At 41.1% G+C, this 20,042-nt stretch overlaps 1 protein-coding gene across 5 annotated transcripts; it reads right to left on the bottom strand.

Moving 5' to 3' along the window:
- Window positions 1-686: 686 nt before the first annotated feature.
- ssbp3b (single stranded DNA binding protein 3b) lies at window positions 687-18,808 on the bottom strand. 5 transcript variants are annotated; one of them, XM_062999613.1, is made up of 18 exons: window positions 18,659-18,808; window positions 12,503-12,575; window positions 10,926-10,987; window positions 10,743-10,827; window positions 7,078-7,167; window positions 6,786-6,854; window positions 6,271-6,330; window positions 5,953-6,013; window positions 5,793-5,851; window positions 5,588-5,652; window positions 5,453-5,501; window positions 4,893-4,928; window positions 4,507-4,561; window positions 4,340-4,416; window positions 3,986-4,058; window positions 3,727-3,755; window positions 2,986-3,084; window positions 687-2,209 (listed from the first exon to the last, which is right to left on the bottom strand). In XM_062999613.1, the coding sequence occupies exons 1-18, from the start codon at window positions 18,712-18,714 to the stop codon at window positions 2,177-2,179; spliced, it is 1,131 nt and encodes a 376-aa protein (XP_062855683.1). In that variant the 5' UTR covers window positions 18,715-18,808; the 3' UTR covers window positions 687-2,176. The 5 variants fall into 5 exon arrangements, with proteins under 5 accessions (XP_062855683.1, XP_062855684.1, XP_062855685.1 ...); XM_062999614.1 differs by having other exon boundaries at window positions 687-2,206; XM_062999615.1 differs by having other exon boundaries at window positions 3,989-4,058.
- Between the last annotated feature and the right edge of the window lie 1,234 nt (window positions 18,809-20,042).

Below are 20,042 nucleotides of genomic sequence, written 5' to 3'. Positions count from 1 at the left end.
TCAAGATATCTACAAACACATTCTGACTATTCAGAATGATAATGACAGATAACAGATACACAAAAGCCATCTAGATTAAAAAAAATGTTCAAGATATCTTTAATTTATTTGGAGATATCTTAAAAGGACTTTTGACTAGTCAAAACCACTAAACTGTTTTTTCACATTAGCACCTGGGAGCCTCCTCATTATCAAACAACCAATCAGATCAGTGCTTATTCAGTTGTTCATGAATCTCATCCCTGACTGGTCACTGAGAAGCACTGACAGAAATTCATTTGATAGAAGTTTCTATTACAAAACAACAGAATTAGTGCTTGTTTGTTCAAAATAGTCCTGTTCTACAAAGATGAACACATCTGAGCATCATAAGAATAAACTAAAGGCCAAGAGGCTTGTGGCAGAGTTTACCAATGTTCAGTTGCATGCTTTTGTGTATATTGAAATGTATTTTATGATCATTAGTACATACCTCACTGGTGACAGCCCTGAAAGAAATATGGTAGATGGTAGGAGAAAGGGGTTAAACTAAAGAGAATTGACTGTTAGAGGAAGCCACTTTTTTTTTAAGTCAAATATGGAGCCAAAACACTAATGAGCTTATAGCTAAATGGAAGTAAATCCCTGTTTAACAAGAAAGCAACAACGGAAACCCTAACTGTAATGATCTTAAATTTACAATCTAGTAAATCTTAAAAAGGATCTCACAATTTATTGCCATGCATATTTTTTGTGTGGAAGGTGGAGTCTCTAATGTTTTGTCTTATCAGTACATTTTTCACACAGCATATTTTCAGAAAACACAAAACAAACTTATCAAAGAACCCAAATTGATGTGCTCAAATCATTAACAGAAAAAGTTGGACAAATTGTTGAAATCTCAAAATGCATTCAAATGTCATTACAAGTGTGTGTAAACATATAATACAAACTGTTTTTTTAAAGAAAAGAACAGGACACACAGGAGGGAGCCAAATAATTTAGTTGTCAATATATAAACAAGCATTTTGCCCAAACTATGATGTACAAGCTGGTAAAAGCAGTAAAGCAGGTTGCAAGTGTGAAATTGAAACTAAAGGAAGATATAAATATTATAAGTTAATTATCTATCAGTGAGCCTGATGCTCTCCTCCAGCAAAACTAACATAAAATTACCTGCAAATTGTTTAAACACTCACGCTTGGGTCCGATTCACAAGTCTCCATCAGGAGAGTGAAGCTACTATGGGTCTTCAGACTCAAATATCAAAATAAAACTATTGAGGCACATGGTTGATTAAAAAAACATAATAACATCAAAAAATCAGGTGATATGAGTTACAGCACAAATTCAGCATTACAGAAATCGATGCTACAACGGCCCAACACATCAGTGACACGCAGAAAGAGAAAAGGGGCGGAGCTTCATAGTTTGAACGTTTGTAGGTAGTTTACGGTCGTCTCCCATCGGACAAGTACGATACATTTATGTAGAGTTTAACAGTAATTATGAAAATGAATCAGTGCAGAAAAAGGAAATCATCAGTGTAAAAAATATGAGCAGTTCTTCATCAAACCAGCTGTAATACTTAACAAGGAACAAATTTACTGAGAGATGGTGGTGAATCTGGACCTTTAGAGAGGAACAGAGCTCTCATTGGGACATGTGGCCAAGCTGATGAAGCATAGGAGTGGGGACAAAACCTCGTATAATTAATCTCAGCATCAGCCTTTCAGATCTGTAAACCAGAGTAGGACGATGATCAGTTGATGAAAAGATGAGCCGCAGTTGAGGACCAGCAGTTGAGACGGGCAGTTGATAAAAAGCTGTGGATGACGAGCAATCTAGAAGGGCGAGGTTGGGAATGAGCAAAGTAATGAAGGATTTTGTTCCTCAGAGGTTTTGGCAGCTCCAAGGTGAACAGTGATCTAGTATAAAGTCTGTACTCTAGGAGAAAAAGTCTGTTTTGTCCTTGGAGTTTCGTGTCACATTTTGATCAAGTGGATCAGGATTTTTAAGAGGTGGTGGTTGGGGGTAATAAGGTGACAGTGGGGCAGTGGTTGGGGCTTGTTTATAAGAAAAATAAGTAAATGGGAGGGGGGATAATGCAGACTGGCAAAAAGAGACGGTAACACTCGGCCCCAAAAACCTGTACATATTTCTCCATCTCTGTAATGAACTTCTCTTCCATGATGGTTTAGACACTCATGGTCATAGATGGAGAATACTGCTGCAGAAACACACAGAAACAAACAGTTAGTCATAGCAGTAAGAAACGTTCACCAATGCTATAAAAACAGCCCTGGTGGTAAAGACTACCTGCCTTTAGGGGTTAATAGTGAACTTAGTGGTGGTGCATTTGTGTTTTACAGTAGACCAAAACACCCATGATGCACCTGTATTTACTGAACAATCAGAAGTGAAAAACAGGAGCTTTACAAAGAGCCTTAAGACTGCTGTTGTCATTAAACTACAGCAGATTCACGGCTATAGGTTATGTAGAGCTGCTCACAGGTAAAGGGTGAGGGCTTGTCCAAGATTTGTGACTAAAAAAAACACGCCCCTTCACCAGCACTCATCAACTGTGAGGCACCCCATGGTTTACACTGTGCTTGTAAAAATGATAACGAGTAGTGCATTACTGTCTTTAGAATTGTGCCTCTGATTTTTAGATGATAGACGTGATTCTGAAATAAAAAAATCTGATTCTGTCTTTGCAGTGAAAAACAAGTCATGACACGCTGTGCTATTAAATCATATAAAGCTTCAACTGACTAATGTACCATCACACACCAAAATATAAAAAATATTTAAATCAGATGATTTGATGCAGAAACCCTAAACTGTTTCCCTAACGTTCATCTGTGCTTCCTCCCCTCTGCAGAAGAAAACTAAGATGAATAAATACTTATTAATAAGCAATAACATGTTTATTCTCTTGAATCTTTTAATGTTAATATTACATATGTGTGTTGTACATACTTTTGATGTGAGATTAGTACTTACATTCTCATTTTGAAAAGAGTGCAGGTAACTACCTCCTGCATCGTCGTCTCTCGGGGTTCCCAAATTATTACTCATGTTACTCATGTTGTTTGGAGAATTCTGTCAGACACCCAGATCATACAGAAATGTTACAATTAATTAATAAGCTTATTATGAGCAATAAAACTGATTTTAAAGAGATTCTTCTTTCTGTAGTACTAAACTTATTAATTACACTTATTTTTTAAAGGGCAGAGGCAGCTTAACCGTGAAGGTACAAGTTTAAATCCCACCAATGCTAGGATAACATTATCTACAACAGGGTTTTTCAAGGGTTGCGAGCCAAAAAAATGGGTCACAGAGAAAAATATTAATAAATAAATAAACTTGAACGTGATTGCCCCTTGTGGAGACATCTTGTATAGAGAGTAAGATGAATCGTGTTGCCTGGGTCGGGTAAAATCATAGACAAAACGTACGATGCTTAAAAAAAAGTTTGAAAAACCCTGAATTACAATATACACAATAAAATATAACACTAAATCAAAACCTTTTGCACCTTTCATCTGTGCAATATTCTAACATTGTGTTTGGGGATCGATTGTTATAGGTCCACTTTCCTCATTATGCCCAAAAACAAACATCTATATACATAATAGAAATATGTTTTAAAAATCTAAATTTTAAACCTCTAGTGCAACTTTCAGGAAATAATTTAAATCTGTGAGTGTTTAATGTTTTTAAAAACATTCAGTTCTTTACCTTTGGAAGTCCATCCAAATCTCCAGAACCTGAAAAAAAAAACATTATTAGTAGCTGTTGTATCATCAGATGTATCATATTTCTTTATGTCCAGAACAGAAATCACATTCTTAAAAAAATCCACATTTTAAACAAAATAAAATCAATTCAAAAAAATAAAATGCTAAATTCTGTTGCTATCCCACAAAATGGAAAATACTACTTTTAAAGTAAACACAGTAATTATAACTAATGTGATCATAAAAAATGAATGATTTACCACCATTCATGTGCATGGGGTCCATTCCAGCCATGGCTCCAAGGGGCCCCTCTGAGCCCGGACCGATTGGAAACTACAAAAAGAAAATTTAAAATAATAAATTAGCACAAATGTTAGATACAGTAAAAAAGAACAAATATAATATAAATATTGAAACTGCAGGAGGATCTGAATGTAAAAATACAGACAATAGAAATGATTTTATTTTTTATGTTTATTGGTTACAGGTAAGGAATTATGTGACAGACTAATAAAAAAACTCTAAATCTAAGACCATTTCAATCCAGACCCTAGATCTTCTGTAATGAAGTTCATTAGAGTTCATGTGAAGGTGCTGATGTTTGCGTGACTCACGTTGGTTCTTCCTCCTCCAGAGTTCATCATAGTGTACAAGTTCTCACTCGAATTGTTTGAGTCTGAAAGTACAAGAGCTTTCATGTTAAAAGCCCAAAACACTGATGTTTATTAAGTTATTAAGTTATTATTATTATTTCAGTGATTAGTGTGGGTGGTGCAGGTACCTGCAGGGCTCGGGACTATTCCTGGGGTGCCTGGTGGTCCACCACCCTGAGGGCCCTTTAGAAAGCACAGTAAGAACACAGTTTTTAGGGTTTATTACTGGTTTTAATACTGGGTTTAACACTGGGTTTAATACTGAGTTTAATACTGGGTTTAATATGGGAATAAATCATGCTGGACAGGTGAATCAGCTTGTGTGTGTGTGCTGTGTTAAGTTGCTTCTGTAGTTTTGAAAGACTAACGTAGTTTAAAAAATGATGAAAGTCTGTAGCAGGTTTAACCAGTTTAGCATTTAAAGTTGTTACTGAGTACTATGCTATACTATGCTATACTAATATAAATACTACTAGCTTCATCCTGGGGTGACAGGTGATGTATCAGCACTTACCCCATAAGCACCAGGTGAGGGTGAGGAGTACGGCATCTAGAAATAAAACCAGAACATTAAACTTCTACAAGAGTAACAGAAACAACTAAAATCATGAATTGATATCTATTATTTTTTAATACTATTTTAATACTGGCGGCTCATTGTAGATGGTCTGTTAATAGCATATGATTCTTATACAGAGTTTCTGAGAATGTTCTGACAACATTAACTCTGTAAGACAGGAAACCTGACGGCCACGTAAATTTGACAGGCAGTTTTTAATAGAAAATCTAGTTAAAAAAATTAGTTTATGAATAAAGTGATCTCTTATTTAACCAGCTGATTATTCTATATCTGTATCTGCATTTTAATAAATTCTAATAAAAGGATTTAAAAGTATGTGAAATTTATTTTATGAGCACCGGTTTTTAAATGTTATCATCAATAATTTCAATAAATTAGCTCAGAATATTTATTACATTGTATTAATAAATGAAATATCATTATAATAACAGATATACAGGTTATTATAACATGGTTATTGTTTGTAGGGAGGTGAATACAGGCAGGTAACTTACGTTGTTGGCGTTTGGATTAGGCCACGGTGGTCTGCCGTTCCCTGGTCCCCTAAAAATCATTAAATTGATCATTTATCAAAAAGGTTGTTCTGATCAACAATCAGCAGACTCGTATTGAACATCAAATTTACTTACATGGCAACTCCAGGCATTCCAGGCCCCATCGAATTGTGTGGGGGTCTCATCCCCCCCCCAAAATTCTACAAGAGAAACCAAACAACCATAGATTTATAACACGAATATATTCTGTTTCCTTCCTACTGCAACCCTGCAACAGGAAGTGAGAAAGAGGACATTTTGAATATGGAATTAGTAGTAGAGCAGATTGTAATGATATTACCTGGGGCCCTGGGCCCATTGGCCCTATTCCTCTGGGTACATTCATCCTCTGCATCGGACCTGTAAACAAAATAAAAATATGTATTCTTAATAATTTCTGTCTTTTGTTTCAGGATCAACACCCTAAACAATCACTGGTTCCAGTAAGAGTTCTGCCTCACCCTGTAGTCGGGGGTCCATGTTGGGGAGCATGGGCTGTGCTGCAGGGACGCCACCTGGAGGCTGCAGAATGTAATGACAATAGAGAGAGAAATGAAATTTGAACTGAACGTGTAACTTTATGATTTGACTTTAATGTTCAGCATTTTTTCTAAATTTACAGCATTAAAAACAACATCTCAGAAACAGCTGCAGCAGCTGTATTCATGCAGTCCACCATGTTTCATTTACTTTGCATTTACCACCGTGTCTCCTGTTTCCTCAAATATGCAATGCTAGGAATCCACAGCAAAACATGAACTGTGGTGCCGTGAGCTCACCTGGTTACCCATTCTGATGGGGGGTCTCGGTCCTCCTCCGAAACGAGGAGACATGAAGGGCTGCAAACAAACACAATGAATGATTCTTCATAGTTAATAAAAACACCACACTCCCAAACACAAACACTTCCACCACACTGATATCATCATCACATCACCACGCCATCATCACATGATCACACCGTCATCACATCACCACACCGTCACATCACATCATCACATCACCAAACCATCATCACATGATCACACCGTCATCACATCACCACACCGTCACAACATCACATCACCACATCATAAAATCACCACACCATCACATCACATCATCACATCTCCACCACACCACTTCAACAAAGTAGAAACATCTCCCAGCATCTCACACTGTAAGATCAGTAAGGTGAGGTTGGAGGTGTATCTACCTCTACCGTGAGGAGCAGAAAGAGTGCATGAAGAGACAGGGAGTGTGTGTGTGTGTAGGGTCATGGGTGGAACATGGCAGGGAGTTGAACATGTAATACCTGGCCGTGAGGTCCCATCATGCTGTTAGGAGGCTGAGCGTGAGGAGAAGACTGTGACCCTGGGGGGCCCTGGGATACACATACAAATAGAGAGAAGGAAAAGATAGGGGTGTTAGGATAGGGGTGTAGTACCCCCCCCCCCCAGGTACTACCCCTGTTCTGTTAAAAATTATTAAGTTTGATGCATCATTTCTTTGATTTATTAAAAGGTTTCTTATATATAATGAATTGTTACTGATGTACTACTGAATTAGTGCAGAAAGATCTTATTTATTATAGAGAAACGTGTTACCTGAAAGAATCCGGGGGGCATCGGGCCTCCGGGCATCCCGTCTCCGGGGGGCATGTTACCCATCACAGGGCTCGGAGCGGCAGCGGCACTCTGCACAAAACAAAACATACAGGCTGCATTGTGAACCCGTAATAAAACACCATGAAGATTTGGGGATGAGAGTGTAGTGTTCTGAGGAGGATGGGTGCAGTATTTGGGGATGAGTAGGATGTAGTGTTCTGAGGAGGATGGGTGCAGTATTTGGGGATGAGTAGGATGTAGTGTTCTGAGGAGGATGGGTGCAGTATTTGGGGATGAGTAGGATGTAGTGTTCTGAGGAGGATGGGTGCAGTATTTGGGGATGAGTAGGATGTAGTGTTCTGAGGAGGATGGGTGCAGTATTTGGGGATGAGTAGGGTGTATTGTTCTGAGGAGGATGGGTGCAGTATTTGGGGATGAGTAGGGTGTATTGTTCTGAGGAGGATGGGTGCAGTATTTGGGGATGAGTAGGGTGTATTGTTCTGAGGAGGATGGGTGCAGTATTTGGGGATGAGTAGGATGTAGTGTTCTGAGGAGGATGGGTGCAGTATTTGGGGATGAGTAGGGTGTATTGTTCTGAGGAGGATGGGTGCAGTATTTGGGGATGAGTAGGATGTAGTGTTCTGAGGAGGATGGGTGCAGTATTTGGGGATGAGTAGGGTGTATTGTTCTGAGGAGGATGGGTGCAGTATTTGGGGATGAGTAGGGTGTAGTGTTCTGAGGAGGATGGGTGCAGTATTTGGGGATGAGTAGGATGTAGTGTTCTGAGGAGGATGGGTGCAGTATTTGGGGATGAGTAGGATGTAGTGTTCTGAGGAGGATGGGTGCAGTATTTGGGGATGAGTAGGGTGTATTGTTCTGAGGAGGATGGGTGCAGTATTTGGGGATGAGTAGGGTGTATGACTGTGATTAGATCAGATTCTGAGGTTGTGTTCTGATTTGACTGCAGTAATCTGATCCTCGGTGAATGCTCCCCCCCCCCCCCCCCCACACACACACACCATGTTAACACCCAGTGTGCTGAATGGTATTTTGCTGCTCCAGTATAACCAGTAAGACTCGTCACTTTCATGTTATAGATAAGGAATTTGCCATGTCTGGACAGGGGGAGGGGGGTTAGGGATAGGCTAACCCTAACCCTAACCCTATACTGGTGTTTATACTGGTGTTTTAAACAGTAGCACGGCTCGATGGCGGAGGCACATGCTAATCATTCAATCACTGGATGGGTTCAGGAGAATCTACATGTAAATCTACACTACAGGGTCAAAAGTATGTGGACCTTCCAAATTCTTTACATGAGTTGTTTGAGCCACCATTATCGCTGTATACAGGTGTATAAAATCTATCACAAGACAAACAACTCATGGTTTTGGAATGGGGCGTCCAAATACTTATGGTCAGTGGTGTATTTCTGTTAGGAGGCGCAGCTCACCACCTCCTGTACTAAAACCAAACTAAAGAGTTGAATGATGAGAGGTTGCTCCAGTATCTAGCTCAGTATGTTTCTGATGTGACGTTGAAACAAAAGTGTGTTTGTGTTTATTATTTTGCAGTGTTGCTGCTGTAGTGTAGCAGGAAGCGTTGGTGTTGCACAGCTCAAGGGTTCTGGGGTCGAACCCCATCTCCAGTGAGTGTGTACAGATGTTGGGATGTTCTCCCTGTGGTTCTCTAAATTCCTCACATGTCAGAAAATCATGCAGTAGATGTTTTAGCTGCTCTGATTTCTAATACACGTGTGTAAAAAATGAAGGTGGGCGGGTGAGCAGGGCGTGGTCCTGCCAAGCAACACCCCCTCCCCCACAGATGAAGTGTTTACTAAAATATAATGAATGAATGAACAGCTCTGGATTCTGCTCAAACCAAAATGCACAAAGGGGTTAAATTCGGTTTCTGTATCTGCCCCCCTCCCCCAGTCTGCTTAGCTTCCTGACATCAATCAATCAGTGCTGGCCACGCCCACTGCTGCCCCAACCGAGGGTCCCCGGGGAAAAGCCTACAGGGTTAAAGAGCCTGCAGTTACCATCACCTCCCCCATCATCTATTCATCCACCTTCCAACCTTCTCCAACCCCCTCCAGCCATCACACATCCTCCCTCTGTCCTCCCTGCTTCACTTCTGCCCTCCCTCAGAGAGTCGGGGGGTTAGGGGTAGTGAATGGGTAGGGGGTGCAGGGTGGTGAGGGGTGTCTGTCTGAAACAAAAGCAGTGGAGCTAGACGCTAAACCGCTCTGATCCGAAATAATAAAATAAAAATCCTCCATGTTCCCCCATACATGTAAACAAGGTGATGAGGAGGAGGGTGAGGAGCACAAAGGAGGGTGAGGAGCACAAAGGGGGGTGAGGACAGATTTGGTAGCGCCCCATCATTCTAACTGCACAGACTCACACATGCACTGATTTACAGTCTGAACTGTAGGGGTGCACATATTTTTGGGCTGCTGACGGTGAAACTGCAGCAGTTACAACAACACAAATATTATTCTTTATTTATAAAAGATGAACAAATATTAATCACATAAAAACATTAATTAATTATTAAAAATAAAATAATTAAAAAATTACTAATAAATAATTATTTATCCCGGTTAGGGTTAGAGTTAGAGTTAGGGTTGGGGAAATGATTGTATTTATATTTAAATAATTATAATGATTACATTTCAGATAATTTTATTTTCAGTACATTACACTTCAGGGCTCGATGAGTTATTACAGTGCATCACTCACACCCATGATGGGTTTGACATGTTCTCCTTCTGCTTGTGCGGCTGTTCTAGTTTTTCTTTTCACTCTTTTATTTCACCTCCCAACACATGCAAAAGGTGGATTAGCTCTAAATTAGCCCTAGTGGTGAGAGAATGAGAAAATGACTTTTATCCTGTGATGGACTGGTGCTCTCTTAACAGTGGATTATTTCGTGTTTTGGGTGGCAGTGGACCCACTGCAGCCCTGACCAGAATAACAGGACTAGTATACTAAGTAAGACTCAAGTGAACTGAGTGTTAAACAGAACGAGATCTGAGAACCTCACGTCTGATTCTACAAAATTCAATCAGGGCTTCAAACTTCATTAAAACCAGAATCTACTGTACATCGACATTCACTCTGCCTCTTAAATTAAATATAATTATTATATTATTTATTTTATTTCATAAAACTATATTATATTTCTATAGTGCAGCGAGTTAACATTAGCACAAAATAATTATATCATTTATTTATTTATTTATTAGGATTGTAGCGTCACTTTGGTTCCATTCATGACTTATTTACTTATTTATTTATTTCAATAATTTCCTTCGGGATAAATAAAGTATCTATCTATGACAGGACAGGTAGTTACTGCTTACACAAGATTCATCAGTTCAAGTTTATATATCAAACACAGTCATGAACAGTTTAGTGTCTCTAGTTCACCTCACTTACACACCTTTGTACTGTGGGAGGAAACCAGAGCTCCCAAAGGAAACCCACACAGACATGGGGAGAACATGCAAAACTCCACAAAGACACAGGGAGAACAGAAGCAATAACGTTGCACAGGAATAACAAAATTACACCCATCAAACCACAACAACGTAATTCCTTCTAGACCTGAACACAGATCCCACAGAACCACGAGCTGTGAAGTAAAGTGCAGGTACTTACGTAGTCGTGGAAAGCCTTGGCTTCACTCGAATGCTCACATGAGTCCCTACGTTCAGGTGCAGCACAGTACAGATCCCAGAATACACTGAGAATAAACAAACACCCCCCGAGTCAAACACTAACACTGTAAACACTATAAACACTGGAGCAGCTAACAAACACTGCAACATGATAATAACTCACCACCACCAGGAGTGCAGGAACCCAGGAGGATCTCCAAGAGTGATGTTCTTCTCCCATCGAATCTAAAATCAACAGAAACACGTTAGATCAGTTCAGGACTTTAATAAAATAATGAGGATTTAATGCAGTTATAAACATGATTCACTAATCAAACCGAATATTCAGGTTCAGTGGAACAGTTGTGCTGTGTGTGTGTGTGTGTGTGTGTACTTTACAGAGGGGCGTGGTACAGAGGGGCGTGGTACAGAGGGGCGTGGTACAGAGCGGCGTGGTACAGAGGGGCGTGGTACAGAGGGGCGTGGTACAGAGGGGCGTGGTACAGAGGGGCGTGGTACAGAGCGGCGTGGTACAGAGGGGCGTGGTACAGAGGGGCGTGGTACAGAGGGGCGTGGTACAGAGCGGCGTGGTACAGAGAACGGCGTGGTACAGAGCGGCGTGGTATAGAGGGGCGTGGTACAGAGCGGCGTGGTACAGAGGGGCGTGGTACAGAGAACGGCGTGGTACAGAGGGGCGTGGTACAGAGCGGCGTGGTACAGAGGGGCGTGGTACAGAGGGGCGTGGTACAGAGGGGCGTGGTACAGAGCGGCGTGGTACAGAGCGGCGTGGTACAGAGGGGCGTGGTACAGAGGGGCGTGGTACAGAGCGGCGTGGTACAGAGCGGCGTGGTACAGAGGGGCGTGGTACAGAGGGGCGTGGTACAGAGCGGCGTGGTACAGAGCGGCGTGGTACAGAGGGGCGTGGTACAGAGGGGCGTGGTACAGAGGGGCGTGGTACAGAGCGGCGTGGTACAGAGGGGCGTGGTACAGAGCGGCGTGGTACAGAGGGGCGTGGTACAGAGCGGCGTGGTACAGAGCGGCGTGGTACAGAGGGGCGTGGTACAGAGGGGCGTGGTACAGAGCGGCGTGGTACAGAGCGGCGTGGTACAGAGGGGCGTGGTACAGAGCGGCGTGGTACAGAGAGGAGTTTCTGTAAGGTAAGTCAAAACAACTCCGACACGCCGAGACATCTGAAGGGTTTCTGTGGTATCTAGTACCAGGACGTTACCAGAAGGTCCTTCACGTTCTGTACACTGTGAGGCGGAGCGTTCAGCAACGCATCCGGAATCTTCTCTTATGGGAAAACAATGCACACATGCTTAACTGTCCACAAGATCTTGGAGAAAACAAGGATCTGTCGGACCTTCTAGACCTTCTTCCATGGTTCTGATGGTGATGGTGCACTGGAGCAGAACCTCTCAGACTCCAGAGAGATGGAACATTTTGCTAAAAGAGGAGCGAATCAAACTAGCACCAGAGGTCCTACAGAGTCCTTTTGACTAATAATGGGGTACAGGGGCGACAAAGTGTACAGAGCAACAGTCAGTAACTGTATAACCACCAAATCGATCTATATGGCAGGTGTAGCTAACTTATAAAATAATAACTGACACTTCTGAATAATGACTAATGATATAATAAATAATGACTGAAGTTATTTTAGATGAATGATCACAATATCTCACCGTGCCCATATATCACAGCCCTCATTAACCCTCACTCCCAATAAAACCAAGAGAACTGAAGTGTGACCCCACTCACCTCTGACAGGAAGGTCTGAGCCGACTTCTGAGCACCAATGTGGAGCAAATACTCATAAACATACAGAGCTAACCTGCACAGGAAAAAACAGACAGTTTTAATATCAGAATGAAAGCGCGACAGGTGTAGGTGTGTTAGTGGGGGGGGGGGGGGGGGGGGACAGTAAGATCAGGAGATTCAGAGATTATTTATTTATTCATTCAGCTTCAGTTAAAAATAAATAAATAAATAATTTAGAGAAAAAAAACAAAATGTTTACGTTTAGATCTGATCAATAATATAAAAGTAAATAAAATGAATGTTGCAGGATCTGTTAGTGATGAACGTAAACACTGATTGATGTTTTACTTATTTTTAGAACTAAATAAGTCACGTCGTTGCAGCTTCAGGTTTCATTTTTTAATACATTTGTTTTAAAGCTACGTTCAGACTTTCAGTTACTGAGTGTCAAATATTTAACATGTGATCGTTTATCAACCCAAACGCCTCCCATCCAACTACTGAGCAGCACTGATTAGTATAATATTCACACTATAGAGTAAACAGTGAGTGGTTTGAGACACAGCCCACAGCTCAGCGGCTGAAGCAGCATCTCTCCTCTGCAGATTGATACTTGGTGATGATTTTGGTTCTGTTATTATTTTGGATCATTTAATTACTCGCAGCTTCACAGTTCAGCTTTGATTATTTGTAATCAGATGCTGCACAAATCTGATCATAATCAAATATTAAACTAAACAACACTTACAAAAAATAAAAAAATAAAAAGTACGACTGTTGTCTGATTTCAACACAGTCACAACAATCCTGCTGGATTTTAGTCCAAGTTATTCAGCACACAGACCCTCGCTTATCAGATTTATACAAACATGCTCCCTCCCAGCACCATCCCATTACAGTTCTGACCCAAAATGCACCAGAGAGTGTGTATTAAAATTAAATGATGCGACCGCCTGTCTCACTACTGGTGAATCCACTAGAGCGTCGCTGGAACATCCAGGCATGAGAGATTTACAGCCTGAAATCTGCAGCAATTATGAGACACAACCGTCTCAACACGGAGCAAAAATCCCTCCGGAACGTTTAACGCAGAACTGAAGATGTTCCGAGAGCAAAAACATGCAGCAGTAATGAGGAATCCCTTCAACCCCCCCACACCATCCCAAACCCCCCCACACCAAATAGCATTATTATCATTAGTATTTAATTTGTATTAAATTGATTATTATTATTATTATTATATAATATCCTTAATAAGTATTTTATTATTATTACATTTACATTAAATTGATTGTTATTATTATAAGCATCATTATAATTATAATTATTATTATTATCATAGTTATTATAATTATTGTTACTGTGTAAATATCATTAACCGTATTATTACTGTTGTAATATTTATATTTACATTGTTAATAATAGCATTATTATTATTATTATTATTATTATGTAACCCACACACTTTTATTAAGTACACATTAGTGAACTGAAGATGATTTTTATGCTTATTTATTATGATTTTTTTTGTGGTGTTTTCATGTATATGAGTGTAAATAACTAACCGAGCAACTAGTCGATAATAAACTGAATTATTTTGATTTTAGTTGAATTTGTTGAGTCGTTGCAGCCCGACACTGAATCATTGTGTGTGTTTGTTTGAATGTTAATGTTCCTCCAATCAGAAAATGTTACTGACTGAATGAACTGCTGCTGATGATCCAGTTACCATCACAAAAATTATATATATTTTAGAGCAGCAGAAGATTTCGTTCATGCTTCCACATCACAATTATTTAACCCGTCCATATTATTACTGATGTTACCTAAAAAATAAAAATAAGGGCCTAAAGTTGGATTACAACATGATGAACCCATCAGGACTTACTAACCAGCCTTCATCTGCTTCAGCTGTATATAAACTGTAAATAAACACCAGCCAGAGTGTTCAAGGTGTGTTACAGCCATGTTGTAAACTAAGAAGCTGCTCACACATGCTGAGAGATGGCTGGACTTCACAACACACACAACTTACTGGACTCTACCAGAGAAACCAGAATTTGGACTGGGCTGCAGAATTGTAGATTGTAGGACACAGTTCTATGGATTGACCAATCAAAACTGGAACTGTTTGGTCACATGGGTCAGTGGTCAGTCTGGAGCAAGAAAAACAAGACTCATGACCAGAAGAAAACAATCACCACAGTCGAGCATTGAGGGGGGTCTGCTGCAGGAACTGCAATCTTATTTATAATTTTTCCCTCTTTTTCCCCCAATTTTTATCCCCCTGTCTAGTCGTGTTACCCTGACTGCGTCCTCTATACTGATTCGGCCCTTCACCGCTGACTGAGGATGCCTCTCAACTGACATGCGCCCCCCCCCCCCCCGGTACGTACAGTCAGTACAGACTGCATTTTTCACCTGCACGAGTCGAGTTCATACACTTGACAGGCACTGTGTACGGAGGGCCACACCCCCATCAGCGTTATAGACCACTGAAGTCGTGTCGTCATTTTGTAGGCCACGCCATGTTGTTATGCCCATATTTGGTAACCCGGGTCTAAGAGAAATTTTGAACGGGAAATATGAACGGAGATTTCGCAAATTGCCTCTCTCGCATCCTGTAGTCATAAAAAAGGTTCCAGAGCTGTTAGGTTTTGTTTTGTGGAGATTCTTCTGTCTATTATCACTGGATCCTCTGAATTATGAAGTCGTTAAAGAGTCAAAACATGAATATTGCTACATGTAAGCTAATGCTACTGCGCACGGAATTGACGTCACTAGACTGGAAGCCTCTTAATGTTTTCTTTTTTTTTTCTTAAATAACCGCACGAAGCAGCGCGATTCACCGTAGTTTTACTTTATATTTTTAGTAGCTAGCTACATTAAAGTAGAAAGTGAGGATGGTCGGGTGTTACGCCTTTGGTTGTACTCAACAAAAGCGAGCCGCTCGTTCCATCGATTTGATTGATGTAGTTCAGTGACGTCTAATTAATGTGCAGTAGCGTTAGCTTTCGTGTAGCATTATTAGTATTATGACCCTTTAACGAGCTCGTAATTCAGAGGATCCGGTGATGTACAGGAGACAAATGTACACAGGACAAAGCGTACAGGGTTCTGAACATGTTTATTTAGCACAGGATGCGTTAGAGTCGATTTTTTGAAAACCCCGTTCATTTTTCCCCATAGGAGATCTGACTTAGACCCGGGTCTCCAAATATGGGCATAACGAGGACTACAGAATGACGCACGACTTCAGTGCTCTATTCCTCAGCCCTGTGCAGGCGCCATCAGTCAGCCAGCAGGGGGCGCAGTTGCACCAGTTATGAGGACCTATGATCCGACTTTTTACCCCCTAACCCTGAACCAATCGTTGTTCATGCAGCCGCCCCGCCCAGGCGGAAGTCAGAGCTGAGATTTGATACGATGTATTCGAAACCCCAACTCTGGTGTGCTAGCGTACTTTACCGCTGCGCCACCTGGTGAAACTGAACCTTAGTGACAGTTGGACTTTCCAGCATGCAAAGCATCAAACCCCAATAAGCAGGAAGCTTCTGCAGGAGAAGAACGGCTGAAGGTTCCACAAGAGAGGCTTCAGGAGTTTGTTCGAACTTTTTGGGGTTCTCAAGGCAAAAAGACGTAGCACCAAGTACTAAGACCGGTTGGTGGATGATCATCAGGAGAACATCATCATCATAAACTTCATCACCAGAGCTTTTAAGGCAGTGGAGGGGGGATAAAAATCAGTGGGTACAGGAACGTCCCGACAGCTAAAAGTTTAATCATCTCACAACCTCAAGATGTTTGTAAATGTATTTAAACCTTCATCCTGGTGCATTACAGAGCATATAACATACATACAATCAATTGTGTCAACATGTATAACGTGCATATAACATGTATAACGTGTATATAACATGTATAACGTGTATATAATATGTATAACGTGTATATATTATGTACAACGTGTATATCACGTGCATATAACATAGAGCACAGGTATCTAACGGACGCTGCTCTCGTTAGTAATGTGACAGCTGAACACAGTCTGGAATCACAGGAATAACCAGGATTAGAACCCATTATTTAGGAGCTGTAGTAGGTTAGTGGTTAAGGTACTGGGCTAGTAAACAGATTATCACTAGTTCAAGCCCCAACTCTGCCAAGCTGCCACTGTTGGGCCCCTGAGTAAGACTCTTAACTTGCTGTACTGAGTCAGTATTCAGTCCTAATTGTAAGTGGGTTCTGATCACGGTGTGTGCTGAACTGTGGAAGCTGTTTCAGGTTTACAGGTTCAGAAGAAGCTTCAGTCTCTCATCCTGTAATGAGCAGCAGTTCTGAACCTGATCATGAGGAAACACCACTGAGGACGACTCGAGGGTTCACAGAACCTGATAATACTGGACCAGAACCCCCAACACCCCCAAAATACTGAACCAGAACCCCCAACACTCCCCCCCAAACACCCCCAAAATACTGGACCAGAACCCCCAACACTCCCCCCCAAAAAAAATACTGAACCAGAACACCCAACACTCCCCCCCAAAACACCCCCAAAATACTGGACCAGAACCCCCAACACTCCCCCCCAAACACCCCCAAAATACTGAACCAGAACCCCCAACACCCACCCCCAAAAAAAATACTGAACCAGAACCCCCAACACCCCCAAAATACTGAACCAGAACCCCCAACACCCACCCCCCAAAAAAATACTGAACCAGAACCCCCAACACCCCCAAAATACTGGACCAGAACCCCCAACACCCCCCCCCCAAAAAAAATACTGAACCAGAACACCCAACACTCCCCCCCAAAACACCCCCAAAATACTGAACCAGAACCCCCAACACTCCCCCCCAAAATACTGAACCAGAACCCCCAACACCCACCCCCAAAAATACTGGACCAGAACCCCCAACACTCCCCCCCAAACACCCCCAAAATACTGAACCAGAACCCCCAACACCCACCCCCAAAAAAAATACTGAACCAGAACCCCCAACACCCCCAAAATACTGAACCAGAACCCCCAACACCCACCCCCAAAAAAAATACTGAACCAGAACCCCCAACACCCCCAAAATACTGGACCAGAACCCCCAACACCCCCCCCCCCCCAAAAAAAATACTGAACCAGAACCCCCAACACCCACCCCCAAAAATACTGGACCAGAACCCCCAACACTCCCCCCCAAACACCCCCAAAATACTGAACCAGAACCCCCAACACCCACCCCCAAAAAAAATACTGAACCAGAACCCCCAACACCCCCAAAATACTGAACCAGAACCCCCAACACCCCCAAAATACTGTACCAGAACCCCCAACACCCACCCCCCAAAAAAATACTGGACCAGAACCCCCAACACCCCCAAAATACTGGACCAGAACCCCCCCCAAAAAAAATACTGGACCAGAACCTCCAACCCCCCCCAAATACTGAACCAGAACCCCCCCCCAAAAAAATACTGGACCAGAACCTCCAACCCCCCATATAAATATATACATATATTACACACATTATCATCCAATCAGATCTGTTGATTATCTCATCAATAGAATCACATAAACATTTATGTTACAGGAACTGAAGATCAATCACGTGACTAAAATATCTAAATATTAATAATTATTATTATAGAAATCATTTGTGTCAGAATACAAGATCTACACACACACACATTATACACTCACCACACACACTACACGCGCACACACACTCACCATATACACACACACACATTATACACACACACACACTGAAGAAACACACACGCACACACACACACACGCGCACACACGCAGCCCTTTAAAACTACAGTACAATAGACGGAGCGGCTCCGCGCGCGCAGCTACAATGTAACAAATAAACATCAGAATGAAACACATGAAACACGCCGACCTCCTTCCGCTTCCTGTCCAACTATAAACAACAACAATCATAACAGATATGAATTATCACCGAGAGCAGAGAGTGGATCTCCAGCCCATTGTTGTACACACACACACACACCGCGCGCGCTACACTACATTACACACACACACACACACACACACACACACACACACACACACACACACACACACACACACACACACACACACACACACACTCTCTCTCTGATGACGGGGTGAGTGTGTTATAATCTTACTTCTCTCGCGCCTGACCGTCGGACGGAACCACCGAGGCTTTTCCTTTAGGAAACATCCTGTACTGAGTGCGTGGATTTCAGCTCCGCGCTCCTCTTTATTTCATCTGTCACACACACACACACTCACACACACATTCACTCATCCACACACAAGCCTGCTGAGACACACACTAACCTGATTACTGAGCCCAGCGTGAGGGACTCTCTCCTCCACCAATCAGCTTCTGAGAAATTACCTGACGTCACAGTGGCTAATGACGTCGTTCCGCAGGAACACAAAGCGCTAGTACTTATATAAATTATTATTATTATTATTATTATTATTATTATTATTATTATTAAGCCTATAACACGTTTTAAGAATAAAGATTAAATATGCACCATGAAGATTTATTTGTTTTAATTAAAATCAATTGTATCAACATGTATCCTCCTCACCCCCGAGATTGGACGCTTTGAAAACAAACAATATCCTGTAACAACACTTGTTCATTTCAGCCTTTTAAATGACATTATACAAAAAAAAAAAGAAATTTTGCTTGGGGACTGTGAGTTATTCAGTGTCCAGTATACTGGACATTTGGAATTAAGAGCATGAAATGTGCAAGATTCTGAAAAAATTTACATATTATTATTACCATTATAACATGTGACATATCCAGTATTGTACATTTATGGCATAATGTAATACATGTTTATAATATTAAAAAGCATATACTAGTTTATACAGAAGTTAAAATTTACATTTTAATTATTTATATGAATATTTTAAATATTTAATTTAAAACTTTTAATTTTAAAAACTCAAACCTTAAAAATGAAAACTCAAACTTTTTAATTAAAACATTTAGCTTTGTTCATTTCCCCTTTTCTTATAAACAAACTTTCCTTTTATCCACTGCATCTAACATCTTGGCTTAGAATCACTTGACTCCCTATCACTATCCTGTTGATATTCATCCCACTACTCTCAACACTGCAGTCTATTACTATCATCTAGTAATTTAAGCACCTCATCTACTGTCAGCCCTTAACATACACGAAAAAGATATGTACAGCACGAAAAATGCAAAAAGTAATACTGATGCACATCTTCTAATTCATAGTTAGCATGACAAACTAAACAACATTCAATACGTTAAATCCAAATGTCCAGCTGGCTGGACATAAAACATTTGCTCGAAATTTAAGTATGCGTAAATACATATTCATCGCTTATATTGTTACCAATCATTACAAAAACCTTCTAAAAATACATCATTTCTAAAACACTTTGGTTATACGTGCACATTAATAGATAAAAACGTATGTTTTGTTCGGTCACGGAGGCAACAAGCGTCTTTCTCAACAGCCGCCATCTTCGGGCCAAATTCTCAATGTCTTT

This window comes from Trichomycterus rosablanca, chromosome 7 (assembly GCF_030014385.1).
Source record: "Trichomycterus rosablanca isolate fTriRos1 chromosome 7, fTriRos1.hap1, whole genome shotgun sequence".
NCBI classification, from domain to species: Eukaryota; Metazoa; Chordata; class Actinopteri; order Siluriformes; family Trichomycteridae; genus Trichomycterus; species Trichomycterus rosablanca.
The sequence above is the reverse complement of the archived record's forward strand: the minus strand, read 5'-3'. Positions and strand labels throughout refer to the sequence as shown.